At 28.9% G+C, this 24,530-nt stretch overlaps 1 protein-coding gene and 1 non-coding gene across 2 annotated transcripts in view; one reads left to right on the top strand and one right to left on the bottom strand.

The window, feature by feature from the left end:
* LOC107452782 (CUGBP Elav-like family member 2) overlaps positions 1–4,293 on the top strand; it is a gene marked incomplete in the record, with an annotated part of 33,404 nt that extends 29,111 nt beyond the window's left edge. Inside the window, 2 exon segments of the mRNA XM_071180676.1 lie at positions 1,109–1,252; positions 1,383–4,293. Coding sequence (XP_071036777.1) covers positions 1,109–1,252; positions 1,383–1,510 — 272 coding nt within the window.
* Positions 4,294–17,939: 13,646 nt separating this feature from the next.
* LOC107452787 (uncharacterized) lies at positions 17,940–22,341 on the bottom strand. Its single transcript, XR_011636744.1, has 2 exons — positions 22,119–22,341; positions 17,940–17,984 (listed from the first exon to the last, which is right to left on the bottom strand). It is a non-coding gene; the product is annotated as an uncharacterized protein (transcript).
* Between the last annotated feature and the right edge of the window lie 2,189 nt (positions 22,342–24,530).

Genomic DNA, 24,530 nt, shown 5'->3' with positions numbered 1-24,530 from the left:
GGAAATAAAAAAATATTCAGTTTAAGAATTAGTTCAAAAATGTTGTATATTTGTCATGTTAATTGATATTTATGTATTTTAAAAATCTAAGTTAATTGTTTTTAATTATCATTTATTACATAATTTAGTATGTATAAAAATGTCTCTTTATTAAAGTATCAGTAATATATTTAATGCAGAGTTCTCCCTATAAATAAAAATGGGCAGGGCACTCATTTAACGCCGTAAAAATGTATCAAAATGTGTAATATTATGTAATAACTGAATTTTATCCTCAACTATTTTTAAATTACTCTCTTATACTATTTTATTATGTGCTTTATATTATATTTATTTTATTATGTGCATGTTTCAAAAAGTAATTCTCCCTCATTATCAAAATCAGAGAAAAGTTTGTAGTTAGAAAAAAAAATTAAAAACATCCTAAAAGACAATGTGCACAAATTGTTTTCAAAAAGCGTAAACTAAAAAATTAAAAAAAAAGGGATTAATTGATAAACAACTTTAAAAAAAAATCTATAATATAAACTGAAAATTATGAGAAAATGAACATTTAAAGGTGCATTTTTTTTAAAAAATATTTTAAAAATTTAAGCAGTTGAGAATAATCCATAAAAAGTAAATATTTGCAATAGTATTAGATCTATAAACACAGAAAATTTTACCAGTGTGTAATTATTATTTAAACAGTGAATAAATTTTTTTTTCTCAGAATAGAATATGAATAAGTAGGCAGTGTTAAGGAATCACGGTTTATATTTACAAAAAGGGCAAAGAAGGTGCATTTATTGGGATCAATGGGCAAGTAGGGCTAGCCGCGATTCTAAAAACGCTAAATAAGAGTAAGGTTGAGATATATTCTTATGTAAAAAGAAAAGAGAAAGTTAGAGAAACACTGTTAACAGAATATAGTATTGATTCTGCGATTCCGTCTTCAACGCTTTTCATTTGTGATTTAAAATATGAATATAAACCTCTTTTCTTTAGATTAATGTTATACATGTGTACAGATTTTTTTTTCCTCGAAGTTATTTAACATATTCAAAATTATAGTCTTAAATTTAGTTTCTTATTTGACTGTTGGAAAAGTTCATTGAATCATTTTTAGGGCCAGAAGGAGCTAATTTGTTCATTTACCACTTGCCTCAAGAGTTTACAGATTCAGATTTAGCACAGACCTTTGCACCCTTTGGGAATGTTATTTCTGCTAAAGTGTTCATCGATAAACAAACAAACCTCAGCAAGTGTTTTGGTAAGATAATTATTCATTGAAATTAAGCTTAGACAATCATGATTTAATCTTAAAAATGCATTCAGTTTGCTGCAAATTTATGTGTCAAGTAAAGTTTAATTCAACTCTTTCTTATTTATTTATTCATTAGGCTTTGTGAGCTACGACAACCCTAGTAATGCACAGGCTGCCATCCAATCTATGAATGGTTTTCAGATTGGTATGAAACGGCTAAAAGTGCAACTGAAACGTTCAAAGGACGCTAGCAAGCCATATTAAATGTTATATACCGAGCTTGCATGCAGATTTCCTACTGCAAATGTGTGTGTATATTCGAAGAATTTTATCCTGTCATTATTCTTTGTTTAAAATATGTGTTACAAAGTATATATTTCTGTTAAAGAAAAAAAAAATCTATTGATATTATTCTGAAGCATGCATGCAAGTGGCTAATGTGAAACAAAAAGAAAACTATATGATGAAAAATTCTCATTCTGCGTTTTTTCATATAAATATTTTGTGACTCTCATTGTTGTATTCAGTCATATCAAAGTCTGTCATGGGTGATGTGAAATTTGTACATTTTTGTGATGATTGAATGCATAAAGCGCTGCTGTTTTTTAAAAGGGAAAAAAAAAATCGATCTTAAATTTTTTGTAGTTTATTCTCGGAGAAGAACTAGTCTTTAAAGTGAATGTCATTGTTTTTTAGTGTTTACAATGGTTGTGAATTTATCTTTAGTGTGTGTAAAAGGAAGCTGTAAAAATATTTGTTAGTGGATGATTTGAAGAAGAAAAAAAAATGAATTTCTTGACAAAAAAAATTTGACAAAGTGCCTCGCCTCTTTTGCAGGTTGCCTCCTTCTTTATAAAAGAGTAGCTTTCTGTGTAAAGTCTGATTTTATAATATAGGCACCCCCCTCATCACTTGTTACTTCTGCCTCACTCCCTGTTAGGCTTCGAGCCTGCCTGCCAACATTTAGCCATGACCATGAATGCTTCAGAGATTTGGTTCATTTATTGCATTTTGTTTCATAGTTGTGTAAATTTTTTTTTGTGAGTAAATAAGTTAGTAAATGTTGTATGGTATGTTCGGTTGCTTTGTTAATTTGTGTGCAGTATTATTTTATCTTAATGTAGTCTCGTTGGTACTGTTATAATTTGTCAAGGATCACCAAAGAAAAGGTGTTTCCTTCTATTGAAAAGAGCATTTTTTCGGGAATTTATCGGTATGTGTAAAAGAGACTTAGTTTTAGCACACATATATCATTATTTTATTTTACCTGAGAAACAATTTGTATTCATACTCTCGTCCAAGTGTACAGTTTCTAAATCTTGCAAAGTATATTTAAAACAAAAAAATTATTATTAATAAAATAAAAAAATAGGATTGACTGCTCACCGCTAAATCCGACCAAGATGCGATCTCTTCGGTATCAGATACAATTTTAATCTGTGAGGAAATTGTCGTGAACTGTCTCTCCTTTATCTGTGTAGAGTTATATCATTTTTGGAAAAAAAAAAATGTTTATAGAATTATACTATTATTGTGACCCAGTATTATAAAAAAAAAAAAGAAGAGACTGCTCAGCATGAGCTTGATGTTTTAAGAATTTGTGGGCTTAACTCTAGTCCAAATTTGTCAACCGGTTTGTGTTTCTTCAAGAGGGAAACCAAAGAAAAAAATTTGTAAAGCATGTATTTACTAATATGTATGCCTTATAATGTGTTTGGCACTAAAATGAATTTATGTACCAGACAAAATTTGTGTATCAATTTATTGGTGTGAAAAAAAAACATAGTTTAAAAAAAAGGAATTTGTCTAAATGTAGTACTGTGGCTCTATGTCTTGTCAATACAGCACATATTTTGCATGGAACCCATGCTCAGCTCACTGTTCTAAACTGTCCTATCTGATGTCTTTTGTCCGCTGCTTTGTGCACGATCTTATGTGTGTAAGTTTGTCCGTTTTGTCTCGTGAATTGCATCAGAGCTCATATTTTAAACATCACTCTGTGATTCGTGATAACTGCTGCCCAACAACAGAATGTGGGTGCCAAACAATTAAATGAAATGAAATCATTGTAATTCTTAGCAAAAGAATGTTTTAAAAAAAAAGTTTTTTCATAAATCTTTGTTTTTTTTTGTTGTTTTTCTTTTATCATGGGTTCTTCAGTGCATTGTAGCTGTAGATTAAGTTATTATATTTGAATTTGTTTTTATCAAAAAGCATTTAAAAAAATCTTTGTTTTGCTGTTTGTTGTTATGAAATTTTAACTGTTATGTCAAAATAGTGTAAAAAAAATGAAAGAAAAACGGGTTAGCAGTACAGGATTTACTAATGCTGTTGTGTCGCTGTCCACTGTGTCTCTGTGGCTAATTTTAGCCATGCCCAGTGCAAGTACCTTTTGTACACATAGTCCTACTTTTTAAAAAAAAAAATTACAATCAAATTGATTTTTTTACTTAATAGTTTTTGCTGTTTAAGTCTTTTACTTGATGATAATTTGTTGTTGTTTTTAAAAGATATATATATTTTGGTCATTTAATAGCTCTGTGATAGTATAGGTGAAGTACTTACTCTTGAATTTTGAGTTGAGATTTTCTTTTTTATTAGTCTGTCAGTTATTCGTCAAATACATGACTGTTGTCTCTGACAACTGACTGACCACCAGTGTGTCAAATAAATATGAATGGATTTTCATGCATTTGATGAGCAGTCTTGTAATGATGTTTTTTTTTTTTGTTCTTTGTCTGGGTTGTAAAATTTATAAATTATTTTTATGTTTTATTATTTCGTTGGATGAATTAATTATGATTGCAGTCACTTTCTGATGGGGGCTTATTCGAGCTGCAAGAAAATAATGCTATCCACTACTGGCTTGAGAACATATCGTCAACAATATCCAAATTGCTGCAGCTATACCTATTATTATAAGAAATATTTATAACATTTTGTTAACTGAAAAAAATTTTTATAATCTTTTGTTAAACAAAGACTTACAAATTATGCTATGGAGTTTGGGAAATTTTCATTAATAAAACAAATAAGTAGTTTCTGCTCTTGTTTGTGTGTGTGTTTTTTCTTTCTTTCTCCTTTATTTTCAGCCATACATTTGCAAAATACAACTTAATAGCAAGAACTATACTGCATGGTAACAATCTTTAAAAAAAAAAAAGAACAAATTTTTACCGAAATAGCATTTTTTTACCTTGTTCTATGTGAGCAAGATTAGATTCTGAGCGTTTATATTGATTTCTAACATGAGGTTACAAGGTTGAAAGTACAACACACAATTTTCTAAAGCATATCAATGTTTAATTAACTTTTTATTAATCAGGAATTTTAATGATTTTTTTTATAATTATTCCTACACAAACTTCTTTATGATTACAAAATAAATTTTAGAAATCTGAGTTGAGGACCAAATTCCATCACAATTTATCTAACCTTTGTCCAGAATTGATTCCCATCAAGACCGGTCCGTGGTGTAAGCCTGGTAAGCTGCTTGGGGAGAAGTTAGATTTAAAAAACTTTTTATTCTTTTTTTTTCGCTTATTGAAAAAACTTTAAAAATCACTTATTTTTCCTAAAATAAAATGTTAAAACAGAGTGCATAACCAAATTATTCAACAAAAAATGAGCACTCAAAAATATTTTAAGCACTTTAAAAAAAAAAATCATTAATTAGGCAAGGTTGGAAAGTTTTTTGACAATTGACGGTTTTATCTTATTTTAACCATCATGTCAAAAAAAAATTTGGCATGGTTTTTGACAATTGTCAAAAATCATGAAATTTTGAATCGTGTAAACGAATGGCGTTTTCATACGCTACGGACTGACAATATGCCGAAATAGATTGGGGTTGAATTAATTGCGAAAACGTTGAATAGAACAATGTGAACTGTGTCTTTTTGCATAATTCGAAGCGAAAATCAACATAGTAAAGGAAAAATCTCAGTCTGAAAAAGGGAAAATTAAGCACTTTTTTAAAACGCTACGCACCCTGTAAAATATATATAATACTCTGGTAACAAAATAATCCTACGAACTGTGAAGCATTCCTTGTTTTATCTTTTTTCATCAGGGTGTTAGACATCCTGCCCTGATATTTTTAGATCTGCAGGCACAGAGAATGGTCACTCATGGCGCGACTAAGGCTTATTGAGTGTTCTTTAACGTTACTTTAAGAAAACCCTTTTGGGTGGGGAGACGTCAACTTGAATTTAGTAATTTAACCTCCTGCAAAGCTCGAAGAAAAATTAGTTTTGTGATGGTAGGCGTTTTTTCTGTAAAGAAAAATGAAGAATTTACAAATGTTGAGGCAACTTTGGCCTATTCATAAAAAGTCGTTGATACAAAATTTCTAAGAAATAAATGGGCGAAAGGTCATTTTTGATTTATCAACAAAAAAAATAATAATCGCTGTGTTGGAGGAATTGAATAGCAGACACTTCTAGAATTTCCTGCTGCACATTACTTTAAAAAAAAAAAAAAGCTATCTAAATTTTATATTAGTTTTTCAAATTATAAAAGCATTTATGCATTTGTAGATTTATTACTTTTCTTCAGTAAAATAATTTTAACTTTTCAATATTAATAATTTTTGCTTTTCAATATTAATTTAACTGTTTTAAAAAAGAAATTATTAGCATATTTGTTTAAAATGCAAATGCTTTAATTTTTGTATTAAATAATGTGAACTTGTTAAATGTGCATTGATTTTTTTTTAAAATTACTTATTAAATTTTTTTTTCTCTCCATTCTATTGAATTTTATGTTACTTATTTTTTTTTTTTTTTTTTTTTTNTTTTTTTAATCTAAAATAATTTAAATTAAAATCATTGGTTAGTTATCGGTTAGATTACATTTTATCTGCCAGACTTTTAAAAAAATAATGTATATTACCATTTTATTGATTTTCAGATTTCGAAATTTTATGTGTGTCTATATTTTGTTACTTAATTTTAATTCAAAATTGAAAATTAAAACATTGTTACCCCTCCTTCTTGATAAATTAAAATTTTAAATATATGATAATTTTTTTTTCAATGAAGAGTTCAAAATCTTGCTTTTTTTATTTTTTAAATTTAGTGATTACTTTAATATTTTAGTTAGTTCATTTTCACTTTCTTGCTGTTTTTCTTAAAATAATAATTTTGAAATTTCTTAAATATAAACAATTTATTTCACTATTTTTCGGGGTGGGGGTTTCTAATATTCAATGAAAATTATGAAATTATTTAAAAGCATCAAGTTTTTATTTTATTTTAAATCATCAAATTTGCGTTATTTTTACGTAATTTTAGTGATAAATTAAATATTTTTTGCTAATATATTTTGTGAACTGGTCGATTATGTAAATACCCACCTTATCAGAAACCTTTTGCTTCTAGTCTGCAAAATTTAAATGCCTAATCTGTAAAGAAATCAGTTGTATTTTTTAGCAAAATATCAGCCATTTTGGAAATGGAAATCTAGTGGTGTAAGGGCATGCATTCATGAGATGAGTTGTTGAAGTCATCATTTATTAGATTTTACACTATAATTCAAGACCTCATTGTGCAAAACAATGAATGAAACATCTGAATAATCTAATATGTATATAATTGAACATTTTTGAATTTTTTGGCAATATTTCGTTCTCCTTTTGTATTTTGGCATACAAATATGTAGTAAAATAAAATAACTTAAAAATATAAGGGGGTAAGGTTTATAATTGTATGCAAAATAATACTTTTTTTTTCATTTTTGAAAATGATAAGTAGATAAAAAAAAGTAAAGATAGCTAAACAGGTATTGCTCTTCTAAAATTGCTAACGGTATTCTTTCTTTTTGTTTTTTTTCGCTCTATAGAATTTAAAATAAAAGTACATTGTATGAGTAGTTCATACTGCAATTTTATAAAAATAAATTTTGGTTTATTTTTAAAATTATAAAATAAAATTTACTTTATTTTATACGTACTTATTATTATTATACTTAATGAATGGGGAAGCCAAAAATATTTTTGCTTACATATTGCGCTTGAATATCGGCTGGGACCGATCCTATTCCCAATATTTGTGAATAGGCCCTTCTGCATTTTTTTTTTTTTTTTAAGAATAATAATAGAGGCATAGAATTTGCTTACCAAGTTATGAAAAAAAAAGGGTACTTTACATGCATCTGCTTTAATAACTTTAAAATAAAAATTACGATTTTTCTTTCAGAAAATCAACTTTATTTTAATTTTGAAAATAAAAGTTCATTTTAATTATTAACTGCTTCTGGCGACTTGCAGCTTCTACGATCTTCAGCTATCTCGAAATTAAAAACAGCTTTCAACAATTTGAGCTTCAGGCAATTTTTAGAAAAGGGGAGGGGAAGCATTAGTTTAAATGCCTTCGAATTAGAGTTAGAATTTATCTGGACTTCAGAAGGAACAAATCACTTAAACATTTAAAAAAATAATTCTTAATTTTTGCACATTCTTATAAGCCCAGCACACATCGTTGAAGAACTTTTTGAAACAAAAAAATAGACAGCTTGTCAACTTATAGTTTTGTGACGTAGCTAAGCTAACCTTATCCAGCCAAAACGTAAATATTTACCTTATCAACGCCCTGATTATAAACGAACACCACCAGTTCTGATGCGTGTAAAGAGGTTTCTGCTTTTCTCAAAGTAAAGTTCGTCCTCTAATAGAACCGGTTGAACCTCTTTCCTGGCTTCGGAGATCATCCTCAAGATGAGGCAAATACTTACACGGAAAACGAAACAGTTAAAAGGCTCTCATTTTTACGAAACTGACTTTTCTTTAAATAGTCATTTTGCGGCATTCCCATAATTGGTGTAGTGGCCACAAGCCTTTTTCTTGAAATCTAAATATTCTTGGCAATGCAGTAATAACTCTTAAAAACTCACAGCAGTTTTAAAATTATTCGCTAAAACAGGGACGAGATTTTCCCGCTTTTTAGCGGATTTCCGCCTTTTTATCAAAAACTCTCGATTCTCTAAAAGTTTTTTTTTTTATATAAATATTCCGCTTTTTCTGAAAATTCAATCGTTGAAATAAAATAATTATATTTATTTCCAGTTTGATATATAGATATAATATATCGAAAGATATATAGAAAATTCAAACTGCGTAGCTGCCAACCCCTCCGCATACCTACTTATTTTAGCTATTAGCTTTTACGAGCAGAAAATAAGAAATTTTCCACCCGTCCGCTAGATAGTAATCCAGACGTCGCTGCATTTTAATATCAAACATCGATTTTCGTATTTACCTAATTTAAAACTTGCGTGTTGCGATTCTTATTCACGCGATTTCAATATCGTTCATTGCAGTTCTTATTTACGAGATTTAAAAATCCAATATCGCGATTTGTATTGAGGCGATTTTAAAATTCTATGTAACAATTCGTATTGATGAGAGTTTATCCAATGTCGTAATCCGTTTTTGCGGTTGTAATATCCAACATCTATTTTCGTATTTACACGTGATCTAAAAATTAGGCTTTGGATTGGAATTCACGCCATTTACAAATTCTCCATCGTAATTCGTATTTACACGATCTGAAAATTACGCATCACGATTTGTATTTTCACATTTTTGAAATCCAATATCGAGTTTCATTCACGTGATTCATATTCACGCGATTTTAAAATCCTTTATAGCGATTCTTGTAAAAGGTAAGTTTTTTTCTTGAACTACCATAAATGTGGCAGTTTTTCTATCGACGATTATTGCTAATAGGCATTACAACATCAGCGAAACTGGATGAGAATATGTTACTGGTATTTTCGCTATAAATCACGCAAGATTTACTCGTGTGAAAATTCAGTTTTTTGCCTTTTGGCCAATCTCATCCCTGCTAAAAAGTTTTCGAAAAGCAGCCTGAACTTCATTTTGTGCCTGTAACGATGGAGAAAAGCAAACTAGTTAGAGCACTTGTATCTACAGGATAGCTTTACGTCCGAACTATTGCTTTTAACTAGATTTTTCGAAAGAAAATTTTATAGCCAATCAAAATTACGACCAGCTAATGGGCTCAAATTATAACTGCATCTCAGTACTTGACAACTGTGTGATTTTGTTTCCTCTCCTGAACTTATTGTCACAACAAATTTATACTAGGGAGATCATTTTCAACTGTAGTTCAACGGGTGATGAAAAAAAAAATTTTTTTTTTCAGTGGTTTTATAACTTATCTACCAAACAGATCGTCCATCGAAATTCACACCATTTGTTTGACTAGCTGAAGGATTTAAAAGTTAAGTGCAAATCTGTGCTTGAAGACAATGCAAACATAATTGGTTCCTGACGGAAAAGCAGAATTTATTACCGAATTGAAATCACCATCAATAATTTGGAGTTCCCTAATCATTACAAAAAGCAGGTTGCGTAGTGTTTTGAAGAATTTTCTTTTTTAAGCCCTTAAAAATGCTTTTTTCATTGTTTGCGAAAGTCCACAATTTTCTCTTTTCACGATTGTTTCCATTAAATACGCAAAAAGCGGGGTTTTCAATGTTTTATTCAACACTTCGGTAATATTTCCGTGCCAACTACTTTCGCCCAATGGATTTTAAACTTGCAAAAGCAAAAAAAAAAGTGTAGAGGTTTGCCCTGTGTGGTGGTTCTTCAGATTTTTTTTTTTTTTTAAGTTTCTAGTGGGACACTGCCCGGAAGTTATCAAGACTAGCGATTATTCTGCGGTAGGATCGCGAATACTCGTATCTACCTTCCAAAATTATAAATTTTTTTTAGTCATTTCCTTAAAGAAATACTGAACCTATTTTCATAAAAATGGTAAAAAAATTAATTTATTTAAAAAAAAATTCTAATAATTAAGAAAATCATACATTAAAAAAAAATTTTTTTTTAATATTTTTTGAGTGCGTAAACAGAGTAAAATGTTGAATCCCAAAGTAATTCAGTACGCTAGTTTCTGTCTTGATTTTTTATTATATTATGGAACTAAAAACTACATTAAACATAGTTCTAAAAGAAAGGAAATTTAAATTGATGAGGGAAGGGGCAAAGGCATGAAACCAGCGTTTTCGAGTGTTGCGATCGCCTGTAATTTTGGTTATAAAAAATATTTAAAAAAATTTATACGATCGCACCTTTCTCAGGCATAAGTTTTCAGATGAAAGGACACCACACAAATCTTGCGAAAGTAATATCTAATTGGCTGAAAATTTAATTCCAAATGTGTGTTGGTGATAAATTCAAAAATTTCCATAAGATTTGTGCAGCCCTTTAACAGATTGAAACTTTCAGTTTTCTCTTCCGAAGATTGTTTACAAGCAATTTCGCAACGCTGTCTTTTTTTTCGCTCAGTGTTTTTGTGGGATATTTCTTAATACGATCGTCGATTAACCGAGTGATAAATTTTTAGCTTCAGCTCCCAATCTGTGAAAAGTCCCGATTTAATGATATACTGCCATATTTCAGCAATAAAAACTTACACAGATGAAAAGAAATCCAGTAGATTTTACAATATAAATTTCATGATAATTGTTGCTACGAATTCACATTAAGTAATCTTAACGCATTATGTTTATTCATTATTTTGAATAGTAATTTAAATCAAAGATAGTTAACTGAATCTTGTAAATGAGGCTTGCTTTATTATGTATTAGTAATACTTATTTAAATATTCAAGCAAGCATCTCAATAGGATTTTTTTAAATGAAACTTACTCAATGTTAGGGAAATTTTTATTAACCCAGTGGAAACTGGCAAAATCCAGTAGATTTAGCAGTCATGCTACCTACTCTAACATCAATTCCCCAAAGGAAGCAAACAATGGAAAAAATGAAAACAAGCAAGAGTTTCCATTCAATACAACCAGAATGAGACAATCAATAGAAAAAGGCATTGATAAAGTGTGAACTGTAATAAAGCTGAAAAGCTTACCTTTAAAAAAAATTAGTCAGATTACAAACAAAATGGTAAATAATAACTACCTACATACCTGATTCAAAAAAGAAAAGCAATTTTCCTATTAGCTTAAATACTAAAATTGAAACAGGTTAGGCTACTAAAACTTACTTCTAAGGTAAAAATGCCTCCATTTCAGAAAGATAGATTGAAAATTTTACATCTGCAAAAGCTCAAAGAGAGCAAAATTTTTCGAAAGGAAATTTAGAAGGTACAAAAATATGTACAAGGCTTGCCTTTTAGGGAGCAAAAATGCAGTCTCTTTTTAACAATTTACTTACTAAGTTCAGATTTTTAACTCAGATACCTCATTTAAAACTAATTTATAGTCAATAGTGAAAAATGGAAAACCCCTCAACAAACATCTACATTATCTGATTTCAAAATTTAAGCAACCAAATTTAGATAGGCTCCAATGAGGTGAAAAATGTCAAATCCTATAGCCAGGGTTCATACAGAGATCAGAAGAAATCCAATATTTTAAAACTTGGCGTAAAAGATAACGAGAGTTTTTTTTTCTTCCCCAAATTAAAAAGCAGTTTATTATAAAGAACTTGCAAAAATGTATATTTTGCATAAGATATTTTTTTCTAACCCTTTTGATATAAATTTTGACTTTGTCAAACTTCATCAAGAAAAATAAATGAAGTTATCACTTTCCCACATAAATATATTTTCCAGTTTCAAATATTTTAATAAATCTCGTTGAAGTACATAGTATAGATGTTAAAGATAAACATAAAAACCTACCAATCTTATATTTTTAAATTTGAATACATAAGAAAATCTAGGGCATTTTATACAAACAAAAAAAAATCACAGTAAATCATTAATTAAGTTTGCTTGTAACATGTAGAATTAAAATTATTTGCAGTTATTTTTTTTCATCTAACTCTTGCAATTAAATTTTTTTTCTTTTAAAATTTTTCTTGAATTATTAGATTTTGACAGCAAATTCATCAGCAGAATTAGTAAGTTCATCTATGCAACACAATAATCTAAGGAGTTTCTAAGGACTAATTTGGAAATCTAAGTAGTTCTAAGTACTCCTCGGGGACTTTTTTATTTCCAAGGAGTTTCTAAGGAGTATAAGGAGTCTGTACGAACCCTGCCCTATAGCTCATTTGACTAAATCTATGCTTAAAGAACATTAGGACATGTAAAATAAAAAATCATTCAATGTTCTTTGATTTAAAATTTTATTTAGAAAAAAGAGGCAAAAATTTAAAGATAAAATGCAGCTTAACTACTTACTTCAAGATAATTCCAATAAAGCAGAAAGTCACCAACACCATGAAAGCAACATGCAATTTACAATCTGAATTTATACCCAAATAAATAAACTAATTATGAGAATTGACAGAGTTTACCAAGCAAATAAACTTATTTGAATTTAATAAGGAAATCAAAACTGTGTCAATGTGTTTTTGTTGAAATGTGTATGAAACATATAAAGAAAGAGATTCAGTCTTAAGTACCCATTTTATTTCACCAAAAACAGGCGATTATAGTAAGACAGATAAATTTGAAACACAGCAGAGAAAAAGGTCTACAAAAAAAACTTAAATCCTGATGTACACTAAGATTGTTGCAGGTCAATTTATGTTAAAAACAGTAAATTCCATTAATTTTTTATAAACTGGTAAAAATAAAATCATTGTACAAAATTTACTCCCATTTTATTAAATACTGTTTGTATCAGGTAACATTAGAGAAACAGTAACACTTACAAATTGATTTATATATATAAAAAAAAATCCTGCAACGTAACTACAAGAGATCAAATCTAAGAGAAAACTTTCTCTGCTTTGCTATATAATCATGTCTCGACCACACAAACGACACGGTAAAAAAAACAGAATGAATGAGAAAAACTATGAGTAATAATGCATACTACACTGACCCTTTCACACTTTTAAATAAAAAAAAAGGAGAATGATACATATACTTGTCACCAATGGAGTAGTTACGCTTGATAGCCATACATACAGTCAAAAAACGGAGGTCATTAACTAAACGTATTCAGGTTTATATTCCTTCACACATAAGAAGGCGGTTAAACTGAATTAGTTATGGTAAATATGATAGTTATTACCTTTAACTAGGAATGGCCAATGTCCTCACAATATTTGTCTAAAAACATTTCAAAATTACATCTGTTTCAAATAAATAACATTTTAGAAAATGCATTACGAAAAAATTTCAATACAAAATGTGCTGATTTTGTACATGTCAATAAAAGTGAAAAAAATTGTGTTTACATAATGTTATGAATGGGAAAATGAATTTATAATTTGTGAAAAATCAGGTGTTTATGCCTCATCGTCATCCTCATCTTCTCCATCTTCATCGCCACATTCTTCATCTCCTTCCTCTTCATCAAAATCATCTCCTTCTCCCTCAGGACCAACATCATCATCCTCATCTTTGCTGTCTTCATCATCTACTTCATCTTCTTTGTGTTCTGATTCCCCATTTTCTATAACAATTTAAAACAAAAAAATATTACTTTAACCTATAACACAAGTAGCCCAAGATTTTTAATTCAGACGCCAAATCAAATGAACTTGAAATAAAAAGTAATTCTAGCACAAAAAACCGGACCTTGCTTTATAGAATTTATTCCTGATATTAATTCTTTCTGTAACTAATTATTAAAGCTTCAATTTCTTTTTACAGAAAAAAAAAAAATTTGAAAAATAGATCTTTATCTTAAGCTGACAGCCACTGTGCTCTTCCTATGGACTGTTTGAACAGTTTTACTCCCACTGAGATCCACTCCCTGGAAAAACATCGTTTGCTTCCAGTGTGGCGCTGTACTCCATCCCATCAGTGGTATGTTGGCAACCGCCCTAGCCTATCATTAACATGTTTCGGCCCACGGCCTTTGCAATTGGCCATGGCCAGATTTTGTAGTGGCCATCTTAAGTGTTTGGGGTTTCAAAATGGAGAGAGTACTTTCCAACCTCGTTCCTACTCACAACCTGCAATTCCTGATCACCTTTTTTTTGCCTTGGTGCTTCCTTTAAGCAGCTGCTGGTTGATCGGGACTTTCTGCAGATATATGAGGAACTGACACGACAGGGCCTTCTGGATCTGGTCTAGGCTTTCCTTCTCCAGGGGGATGTCTAACAACAATTCTTAAGCTGAAATCTAACTTAAAATTTAATGCTTGGCTAGAATAAATTATATACCACATTATCTTCCTAATTATTTCAAAGCTGATAAAATTTCATTAAGAGATGTTTATTTTATCCATTTCACATTTCCTATTAAAAATTTTGGTTGCCAAAATCTCATCAGTATTATACAAAGTGCTTTATTTGTTTAGAGTAACAGCAAATAGTAAACAGCATAACTTTAATTTGCAAACAGCAAATGTTCTACCAAACTTATTAGCAATGAGAATTGCTAAGGTACTGATTATTTGTTTAGCTTCAGCACTTAACTTACATTTTATTTAGCTCTAATATTTCTTCAACTAAATTTGAATCAAAACAATCACTTACTCCAACTAGAGTGATTTCACATTACATCAACTAAAAGTTGTCCATTCATTGAGTATATCATAGAGTCAGCAAAATGGATTTTAGAAAAATATATCAATTTTCTGCCTTTTGAACCACTTGTTTCAGAGTTATACACTTTTGAAAGTATATATATATTCAGCTATAACTTAACCAAGAATAAAATTGAGTCATTTTGTTCAAATTTGAACAACCTTTTATGAAATATATAACATAGTTTAGTATTATAAAAAAATGTTCTCAAGTTAAACAGTGACAAATCGCTCAGTAAAAACCAGTTATTTTAAGAGGAAACATTAAAAGGAAGAAAAAAAAGTAAAAGAGAGCTTATTTATGCTATGACAGGATGTACGACTACTGAAAAAGGTTTCTCTTTTACAATTTCATTGGGATCTTAACCAGAAATTAGACACTTTGCTAAAACTTCAATAAAAAAAAAAATTGCCGAAAAATTTATAATTAGTTTTGAACAGTTATTAAACATGCAATTTATAAAATGTCATCAAAAACTGAATAAAATAAGACCAAAGTTAGCTCTTTTTATACATAGTTGCAAGCTTTTAGAAAAATTAGAAAACCAAAAAATTTGTCAATAATTCCTTTTAATGAATTTGTTTTTATACTCCTAATTCAACTGCCAGCTAAAATTTAATGGTCTCAAGACACCGAGTTCTTCAACCCAGCACCAAATTTCTTTTATCATTCCAGTTTTTTATCATTTAACAGCAGATAATTGCGACATGTGACTGCTGAAAGACATAATTATCGGAATCATATTTTCATCATTTTGCACTTAGCAAGTAGTCATTGCATCCGAAAAAAAGGGATTAAGGGTCTATGGAAATAAAACAAAATTACAGGATTCCGTCGCATTTCCATTAGCATGTTACAATAAATAATATTTTAATAAAAATACACAGATTTCAAAAAATATACAAAAATAAGTACACAGTGATAACTGCAGAATTATTGATAAAAAAAAGCATAGAATCATTGCATTAAATAGTGAGTATTGGAGGTAAATTTTCCGTAACATAATACTATTGGGATTTTAGAAAATTATGTTAAAATCAACACCGGTAGTGGTCCAAAAGTAAAAAAAAGAAAACACTGCTGAATGGATTTAGCCCAAGAAAGTAACTACTCAAATGTGCAATTCTCATTTCTTAATATTGTATGAAAATATTGGAATGCAAAAAACCATAAGAATATCAGTACCAATAATTTTAAAAGTTCATTGAAAAAAAAAAAAAACAGTGGTATCATCATCAAAACTTTTTTGTGTATCATATAAATTTAAGGATTTTTCTTGATAAAAAAAAGAGGAAAATTGAGTAAATACATAGCATTTATAGCAGATAAAATTATTGAATCACAGCATGGTTGCTATAGTACGACAGAGGGTACTTATGATGGTATTCAAGCAAACCGCAAAATGATTACTCAAATGCACGATACAAATTTTGAAATACTAATATCGAAATTTAAAATATATGAGAAAAGTAATTGCGTTAACTGCAAAAGAGAGAGAAAAAAATGATTGACACACGGAAATTTAATCAATCCAATTGTAGACAAATATGTAACATTGATGAAGTAAGTCTTCTATTATAATTAAGAATTTGCAACAAAATTGCTACTCATTAAAACAAGAATTTTAAAAAAGGAAAAAACATTCTATTATATGTTGGCTTATGGCAAATTTTTAATTTTGATGGCAAATGTTTGCTATTTTGGAATTAGTCTTTAGATTACAAATTTTATATTTCTGTGTCTGCTACAGTTCATTAAGTCTAAAAACACAAGAATTTATTTTCCAGTCACACGTTGAAGTTTATCCGAAGCTCCGCTTTTAGCACCAAAAACAAACACTATACTTTAAAATATTCTTAATCATAAAATTAAACTGCAATAAACAAGATTCTGTTTTCGAATGGCATGGAACCTGAATGGAAATGAAACCTGAAGCAGTCTCCAAAAGCTCAGTTTTGGAGAACTGACTTTCCAATAATATTGTATGCCAGATGCTGCATAAAAGGATGATTTTATTAAAGAACAAGGCTCAAAAAGAAATGTCTTATCAAAACATTTGATTTTAAAAAGATACTTAATTTTCATGTCAAGAATTTTTCTCATAGAATCAATCTCACCTTTGTCTGTCTGCAAAGAGAAAAATAAAAATGAATTAAAAATTGAAGTTAAAAATACAAGATTCAATTTACTATTTAAAATTGTAACATTCAGTTATAAAGTTAAATCTAGTACAAAAAATTTATATTTTTCAAAGTCCCAAATGATTATAATGGTTAAGTTGAGAAAAAAAAAAAAATTTAAGCCAAAACTTAAAATATTTTTCCCATAATGTTGCCTTATTCATATTGTGTATGAATAGCATTTATCAAATAAATAACTTAAAATTACTATTAACTGTATAACATCTTCAATCACAAAATTATACATAGCTATACAGTTGAAATAAGAAATATTTCTTGAAAATTGTCTTCAAAGCATTAAACTAATTATTGAATACGAATCATAAACTCAGAATATGAAGGAAAAAATTTACATTTTAAATATAAACAAAAATATAATCAATACATTTGATCATTTTCATAAAATTTTAATACATTACATTCGAGATATTAAGATAAATTAACTATAATTCAAAAACTAAAATGAAGCTTTCTTCTAAAATTCAGAAGATGAGACCAGGAAAAAAGAAAGATGAAAATTTACAAGAGTAGATTATATCTAAAAAATTAGTTATCGAAATAAATTTTGGACTATCTTTAATGGGGCAGGAAAATTGGTTTTTTAAAAACAATTGCAAAAGAATTCATTTTGATTTAAGAATAATTATAAAACGCAATTCACTCAGCAAAAATGATATTATCCCAATTTAGAATTATTCTTAAGAATTCAGCTATCAAAGGTAGAAAATAAAATCATAACAAACACACGCTTTTAATTGATAAACAGAAGTTCAAATTATCTACCATCTGGTAAGTATACCTAAATATGTTATCTATTTGAAAATGATAAAAGAATTACATATCTCACACACCATATATTCATATAAATCACACTTGTGTATACAAGTGTGATATATTTTTAAATAAATGAGGAAAAAAATATTCTTTAAAATTTCATTCTTAAGAGAATTTTCTCTTCTTTGAAGAATATTTTCTTCACATTTAGAAAGAAAAAGAATAATTAATAAACTACATGAAAATAACAGAATATAACTTACTTTCTGTAATTTCTGTTTGGATTCATCTTTTCCTGAATCATTAACCTAGATTTAAAAAGAAGATAATTATTTAATGCTCAAAATTACATACTTTATCTTACAAATTTACTTTCAAAGCATTAAGTGATTATCACTTAAGAAAATCAAATTTTTAAAACAAATCAAATTTTTTTTTTTTTTAAAGTATTTTTAAATCTATACACCGATTTTAATTTTTTAAATAACATTTTACAGCTTTTAATAAATTTCTGTTGAAAAGAAAGCGTCTGAGGAAAAAAAAACTCTTCAAATAATTTAAGAAATCACATAACTGAAGTTCTTTTTCATATGGTAATTGCTTCAATGGGCAATTAATTGGATAGTGACTGAGATTCAGTTTGATAGATTTTTTATTCTTAATTTTTTTTTCGTTGATAAATATTTTAATTATCTCTTTAAAGAAAATTAGATAACTTACCATTTTTCAATAGCCTAGTATTATACACATAAGAAAATGGCGTGAAAATTATAAATGTTTTTATTTAAAGTGAAAAGATAAAATGTGACTGACATTACATAAAAAGAACATCAAGTAAAACATTTTAAAGTGAAAAACCTTCTGCAGGCATTGATTAACTAGCTACAACATTTCCATCACTTCAATTTGTCAGAAAAATCAATTTTTTCCTTTATAAAATTTTTAATTTTAATAGAATTTTAAATTTGTTTATTTCACAGGGATGAGTTTGATAAAAACCTAAAGTTAGAAATCCAAAAACATTATGTGCAAAATCACTTTTTAAATAATTGGAAAAAATAAATAAAAAATATCAGATATTTGAGCAAGAAGAAAGTTTGTGTAGGAAGCACTTATCTACAGTACAATAAAAGACAACAATAATAAAATAACAATAAAAGATTTGTTTAAAATTGTGTGAATCTGAATCGTAATGTGTCATTTTAAAAGCACACGAATCTTTGTTTGATTTTAAAATCTGGGGAATAAGAGCCTCGCTGATCCATTTTAAAAGTGTGAATATGCATTTACAGGGGTTGGTCTAGGTTTTTCTCAGAGGTACCTATTTTGTGAAAATTTAGACATAACTTGTGAAAAATTATATTAAAAAATCAACACAAAAATATGGATTTATCATTTCTTAAAGGATACAAAAATAAAATTTTAAGAGAAAGTATTTTGTGAAACTACCGTTTTTCTAAAATTGAATTTGTGAAGGTACCGCTAAAAGGTAGTAAATTCGGCCTGGACAGACCCCTGTTTTTGATGTATAAATTTTAAGTCACTTGAAAGCGAATCATAATAGTGGCTTTTAAATGGTGTGAATATGCAGTATGATATAAAATCATGAAAACAAGAAGCATGATCTTAAATCACGTTGTAAATGCAAGTTCATATATCATTTGTATTGGCAGGAAAAAGTGTAAAATTGAATTTTATTCCTCGGCAATTCGAAATCGTGTATATTTTACAAGTCAGCCTACTTTTCTATGCAATAATGAGACTTTTTAAATTAATTTTATTTTATAACCGTTGCTGAACAGCTGACCCTATTTTATGGATTTATGACTACTAATGTTCAATTTCGTAGCCTTGTAATTTTGAACCCAATCCAGAAGACAAGAGAACTCCTGGATCGAGTAATGGGAGAAATTTGCTTTCGTGAAGGACTTTTTGATGGAGCCAACCCGCATTTACGTTACACAGAGAGGAAGACCATGAGAACCTTCCACGGTTAGCCTGACGGCAAGGTGACTTTGACCCATGATCCGTCTACCACTGAGGATATTTCACGTCAGCACTGTGGTCGGTGCAAGCCGGAAGCAGAATTCGTATTGGCTGGGATTCGAACCCGGTTCGCCTCATTGGAAGGCGAACTCTATCTCCTGAGTCATAACAAACTTCTAATTAATAGGAAACATTCATTGTAAAGATCCAGGAAATGAGATAAAAAAATGGCAAATAGATAAAAGCTCATGACAGATGTTACAAATACTGGCTAAATTAAAATGTTTATAACTTTACTATTATTAAAATACATATGAAAAATAAAAATTTCTGATATCGAAGATAGTAAATAAAAAAGCGTGTTAATGAAGGTGATAGTATTAAATATTTATTTTTCATTATGTTATCCTTTGTATCTTGGAATTGCTTCTATAAACCATTGTCAATTTGAAGGACAGGCTAAATATATATAAACATGGAACTATATGCTAACAAAAGATGTACTTAAAGCTTTGCAATGCAATAATAAATTTGATTAGAACTCACTCAAATAGAAAAAATATGAACATGTCATTAACACATTTATAAGAGAAGTTTTTCTTTTAAATTTAAAATATGTAAACATAAATTTTAATATAAGGAATTATTGTTAACTATATATTTATATTAGCATAATCAGTTAATTGATGTTACAAACACTATATAAACCACACGAGTATTATAATTTTTATTTATATTTTACTATTTGATAATATAAACCATTCGATAGTTAGAACAAGTCCCTTTCTGCGATTTTATTTTAAGTTTCTCATGGGCCGCTGTTTAAAAGTTGTCAAGTCTAGGAGATTATTCTGCCACAGACAATGATACAGAAATCCCCCAATAAAAAGAGGAAATTCTACAAAAAATTATAAAGTTATGTTTTAAAATAAGAATATATTTAATAGAGTAAATTAATTTACAGGTAATCAAACATAGCAAAGCAAATTAGTACTAGTACAAAGATTTGTAATTAAAAAAAAAAACTTATAGACAGTATTCTTACTTGCAACAACTGGGTATTTCCTAGATCCACATTTATATGCAAGCTAGGTTACTTTGGTAGAATTTTTGCTTTCTCAAAATTAAATACGATTTTTAATATTTTTGTAATACATTGAGGCATCTATTGCTTGCCATTATTTTTCTCTGAATTTCTGTTGTAATAATACAGTTTAGTTCAGAATCCAAGTAAAGCTGTCTTTAACCTTAAATTTACATCTTCCACTTTCTAATTATGAGTCATTAAATTCTCTGGATATAAAATGTTTTTTTTTCTTCATTGAAATGCCTGTGGCACCAGTCAAATTTATTCAACTTAATGAGCTAATTGAACTTAATTTTCTCCAAATTAAACAGAATTTAAAATAAAAAGACACTTTTCCCATAAAATGTATTAAGAAATCAAAACATTAATATAGTAATGATAAGTTTGTAAGTTATAGCAAGAAATTTTTTTCTTAATGTGAAACAAATACAATTAACAATTTTAAATAATCACACAAAAGCACTATTTTTTGTATTAAGAAAAAGTTTAAAATATTCGACAAATCATCGTGCCGTTTACTCGGAGAAAATAAGTTCGCCCTGAAACTTAACATTAACTTTCGGCCATTAGTAAAGCGCGGCAAACCGGCAAATAGATAACGACGGTAACATTTAGGGGTCATGCATTAATTGCTTATTACACCACTATTAAAAACTATAATAACGCCAATAGTTCGCAACATCACCAGGTAATTCTTATAATAGAACTTTTTTCTTAACCTAAAAAGAATTTGAACATCAGAGTATATTTAAGATAAATTAAGAAATTTGCAAAACGCAAATGAGTTAGTGTACTTTGGAGATGATCCCCTGAATACAAAATGCCGATACCAAAGGTAGCCATATTTGTGGAATACGTAACGACCTTCAACTTACATTATACAGCATTAATATTTTAGAAGTAAATTTCGCGATATTTAAATATGATTAATATTACTAAATTAATGTAAAGAAAAGTGCTCAAAAAATAAAACAAAGGTCATAACATCAATAAAAGCACGAGCACGTGAGCAAAATTTTTCAACATCTCATAACAAAAAAGTACACAAAATAACGAAGCTGCTTTTATTCAAAGTTACCTAATCATTCATATTTAATCGAATAAATTTAAGAAACATCAATTTTGATATGATTAATAGATTCTTTTAAGAGATAGTAAAATTTGCAACAATGGCTACACACAAAAGAATTGTAATTATCATGTTAAACAGAAGAAATAAAATTAGCTATTGTACGCTCACTGCTTTGGTATTTGGTTAGATTGACATAAACTAACAATATTAACTGATTACATTTTATCACTTTACAACTTATCTATCAAAGCCCGCCGAAAGTAGTGCTTAATATAAAGCCAAGCTTGTTAAGCTTACCTCAGACACCGGTCTTTTCAAAGATTCGGATTTATCTCCGGCTCCCTTTTCTTTTCCAACTGAGTTATTTTCGACTTCTGTGGCGTTAGCTGAGGTACTCATTTTCTTTTTAATATAAAAGAAAGAAGGAATTAATTACTTAAATCGAATATTTAAACTGAATGAAAATGGCGCGTGCGAACCTCTTCCGTTGATGAAGCAAACTCTCAGACACAAACGGCACAAAGCTAGTTACAAAAAATTAATATTTTCGAAAACTGAAGAGTGTGTTCTGAATCTTCAAAAAATGTCAAACAAACCTTAAAATTTTAGATAAAATTTTTATAGATGAAATTGAATTTACAAAATTTACTTAAATAAATTTTTGATTTAAAAAATTTAACAATCAAAGAAATCGAACAACAGCGCCCTCTAGTTGCAATTAAACAATGTCGTGAAAAACCGTATTTTTTTATTTTAATAAAATATCATATTTGGAAGATGTGGAACTCAGAGTAATTTTTATCTTGATCATGATCAGTATCAGAAATAAATCAGCGGAATGCAATGAAATCCCTAACTTTGAACACGGGGATGTGTTTCTAGCACAGCAGTGCATGAAAGATACAGCGGGGGCATTTCAAGGGTCCATGCATTTCATTAAAAAGTTAACCAATCTTATCTCCGTGACTAGAAAATAAAGATGACTTCTTTATTCGATATCAGATTCTTTTTGGTTACTAAACAGCGGGCTTGTATGAGTTTACTTCACCGAGAGCTCATTCAGTTCATTCCACACAAGTTAAAATAATAATTTTGTCAACAAGATCATAAAATTATGACTCATTCAGCAATAACTTATCCATTACACGAAATTAATGAATGTTGAGTCACGAAGTTGTTAGTTTGTAAAGATGGGCAATGAAATACTTGAATATATCAAAACTTATTTTACAGCTGGCATAATCTGCACCCAAGCTAAGAAAGTGGTGCTCTTTTTCCATTTTAATGCATATCGCTTTTTTTATTTATGGGCTTGGTGCCGCTCTTGTCCCTCTTTTCTCTTTTTTCCTTTTATATTATTTTAAGGATGATGCTTTTAAAGAGAAATATCAAAAACAATTGAGAATGACGAGTGTGAGTGTGATTTTAAAGCTCTCTGGTTTAAGTGGTTGATACAATACGCAGCAACAAATCAATGCTGGTCCGTAAAGGAGCATTCACAATGCGTCCGAAAATTACAAATTCGAAGATACGAACAAGAAATTGATTGGTGAAATATTTTATCTACGAAAAACTCGCAAATCAAAATCTCACTCGTATTTCCAAATTCGCATAGGGGATTTTTTTCGCATGCAGTTTGAATGAGAAAAGGCAATGAAAAAAAAAACTAAGAGGTCATGTATGTTTTATGTACTTTTAATCAAAGGGAAGCCGGGGGGTGGATTCATAAGTGTAGAACAAGTAGCAATCACTCGCGTAGCTATAATGTTCTCGTATGGTGGACCAACCTATAGTTTCATCAAATCACTCAGCTCCAAACATCAAAAAGTTATTTATTCTAACAAAAAATAATTTGTTCCTTCTTATCGGTTCAATAAAACTAAAATTGAAGACAGTTATTTCCATGTTTGAAATATTGCTCTAGGTCGGTCAATTTAATTTCTAAAGGAAGTTTCTAAAGTAGATGTTGAAGAAGAACAATCCGAAAATGCGAGAACATGCGCAATTCTTATCCCCTCCCATTTGTAATTTAATAATGTAAAATGTGCTGTTATTATAATTCACAATGTGAGATCAATCACGGGGAGATGCGAATCAAAGAGTTCGATGGGGAGAACCAAACGTTTAAAGCAATGTTAAGCATGGTGCGATAGAGTCAGTGTGGAGATGCAAAGCATTTCTTAAATTTATAAACTCGGCTAGAAAAGCAATATAATATTTTCAGAATTCTAAATATATACGATTATAATTTCATTCAAGAAAATACAGAATGAAACTCAAAATGTAATACATACAGCGAGAAACGATTTCAAATGTACTTAAAATCACAGGCATTTTTCAAAGATGATTAAAAATGTTTTCATAATAAGTTTGCCAGATAACAAAATATGAAAATAGAAGTATAAATAGCGGATAAAGGAAACCCTCTATTAATTCTTCATCCTCTTTTTACGCTTCTATTTTCGTATTTTATAATCTGGTAAATTTATTACGAAAACATTTTAAATCATTTTTGAGAAATGCCTGTAAGTGTAAGTACATTAAAATCACTGCTCGCTTTATGTATTACATCTTGAGTTTTGTATTTTCTTTAATTTTTATTTTCGATTTTTACTTGATTGTTTTATTTAGCATTTTTTATTTTCTATTCTACATTCTTTGTTTATTAAGTTCTATTTTCGTTTCAGTTTTTTTTTTTTTTTTTTTTNG

This window comes from Parasteatoda tepidariorum, chromosome 5 (genome assembly GCF_043381705.1).
Source record: "Parasteatoda tepidariorum isolate YZ-2023 chromosome 5, CAS_Ptep_4.0, whole genome shotgun sequence".
In the NCBI taxonomy this organism is placed as follows: Eukaryota; Metazoa; Arthropoda; class Arachnida; order Araneae; family Theridiidae; genus Parasteatoda; species Parasteatoda tepidariorum.
The sequence above is the reverse complement of the archived record's forward strand: the minus strand, read 5'-3'. Positions and strand labels throughout refer to the sequence as shown.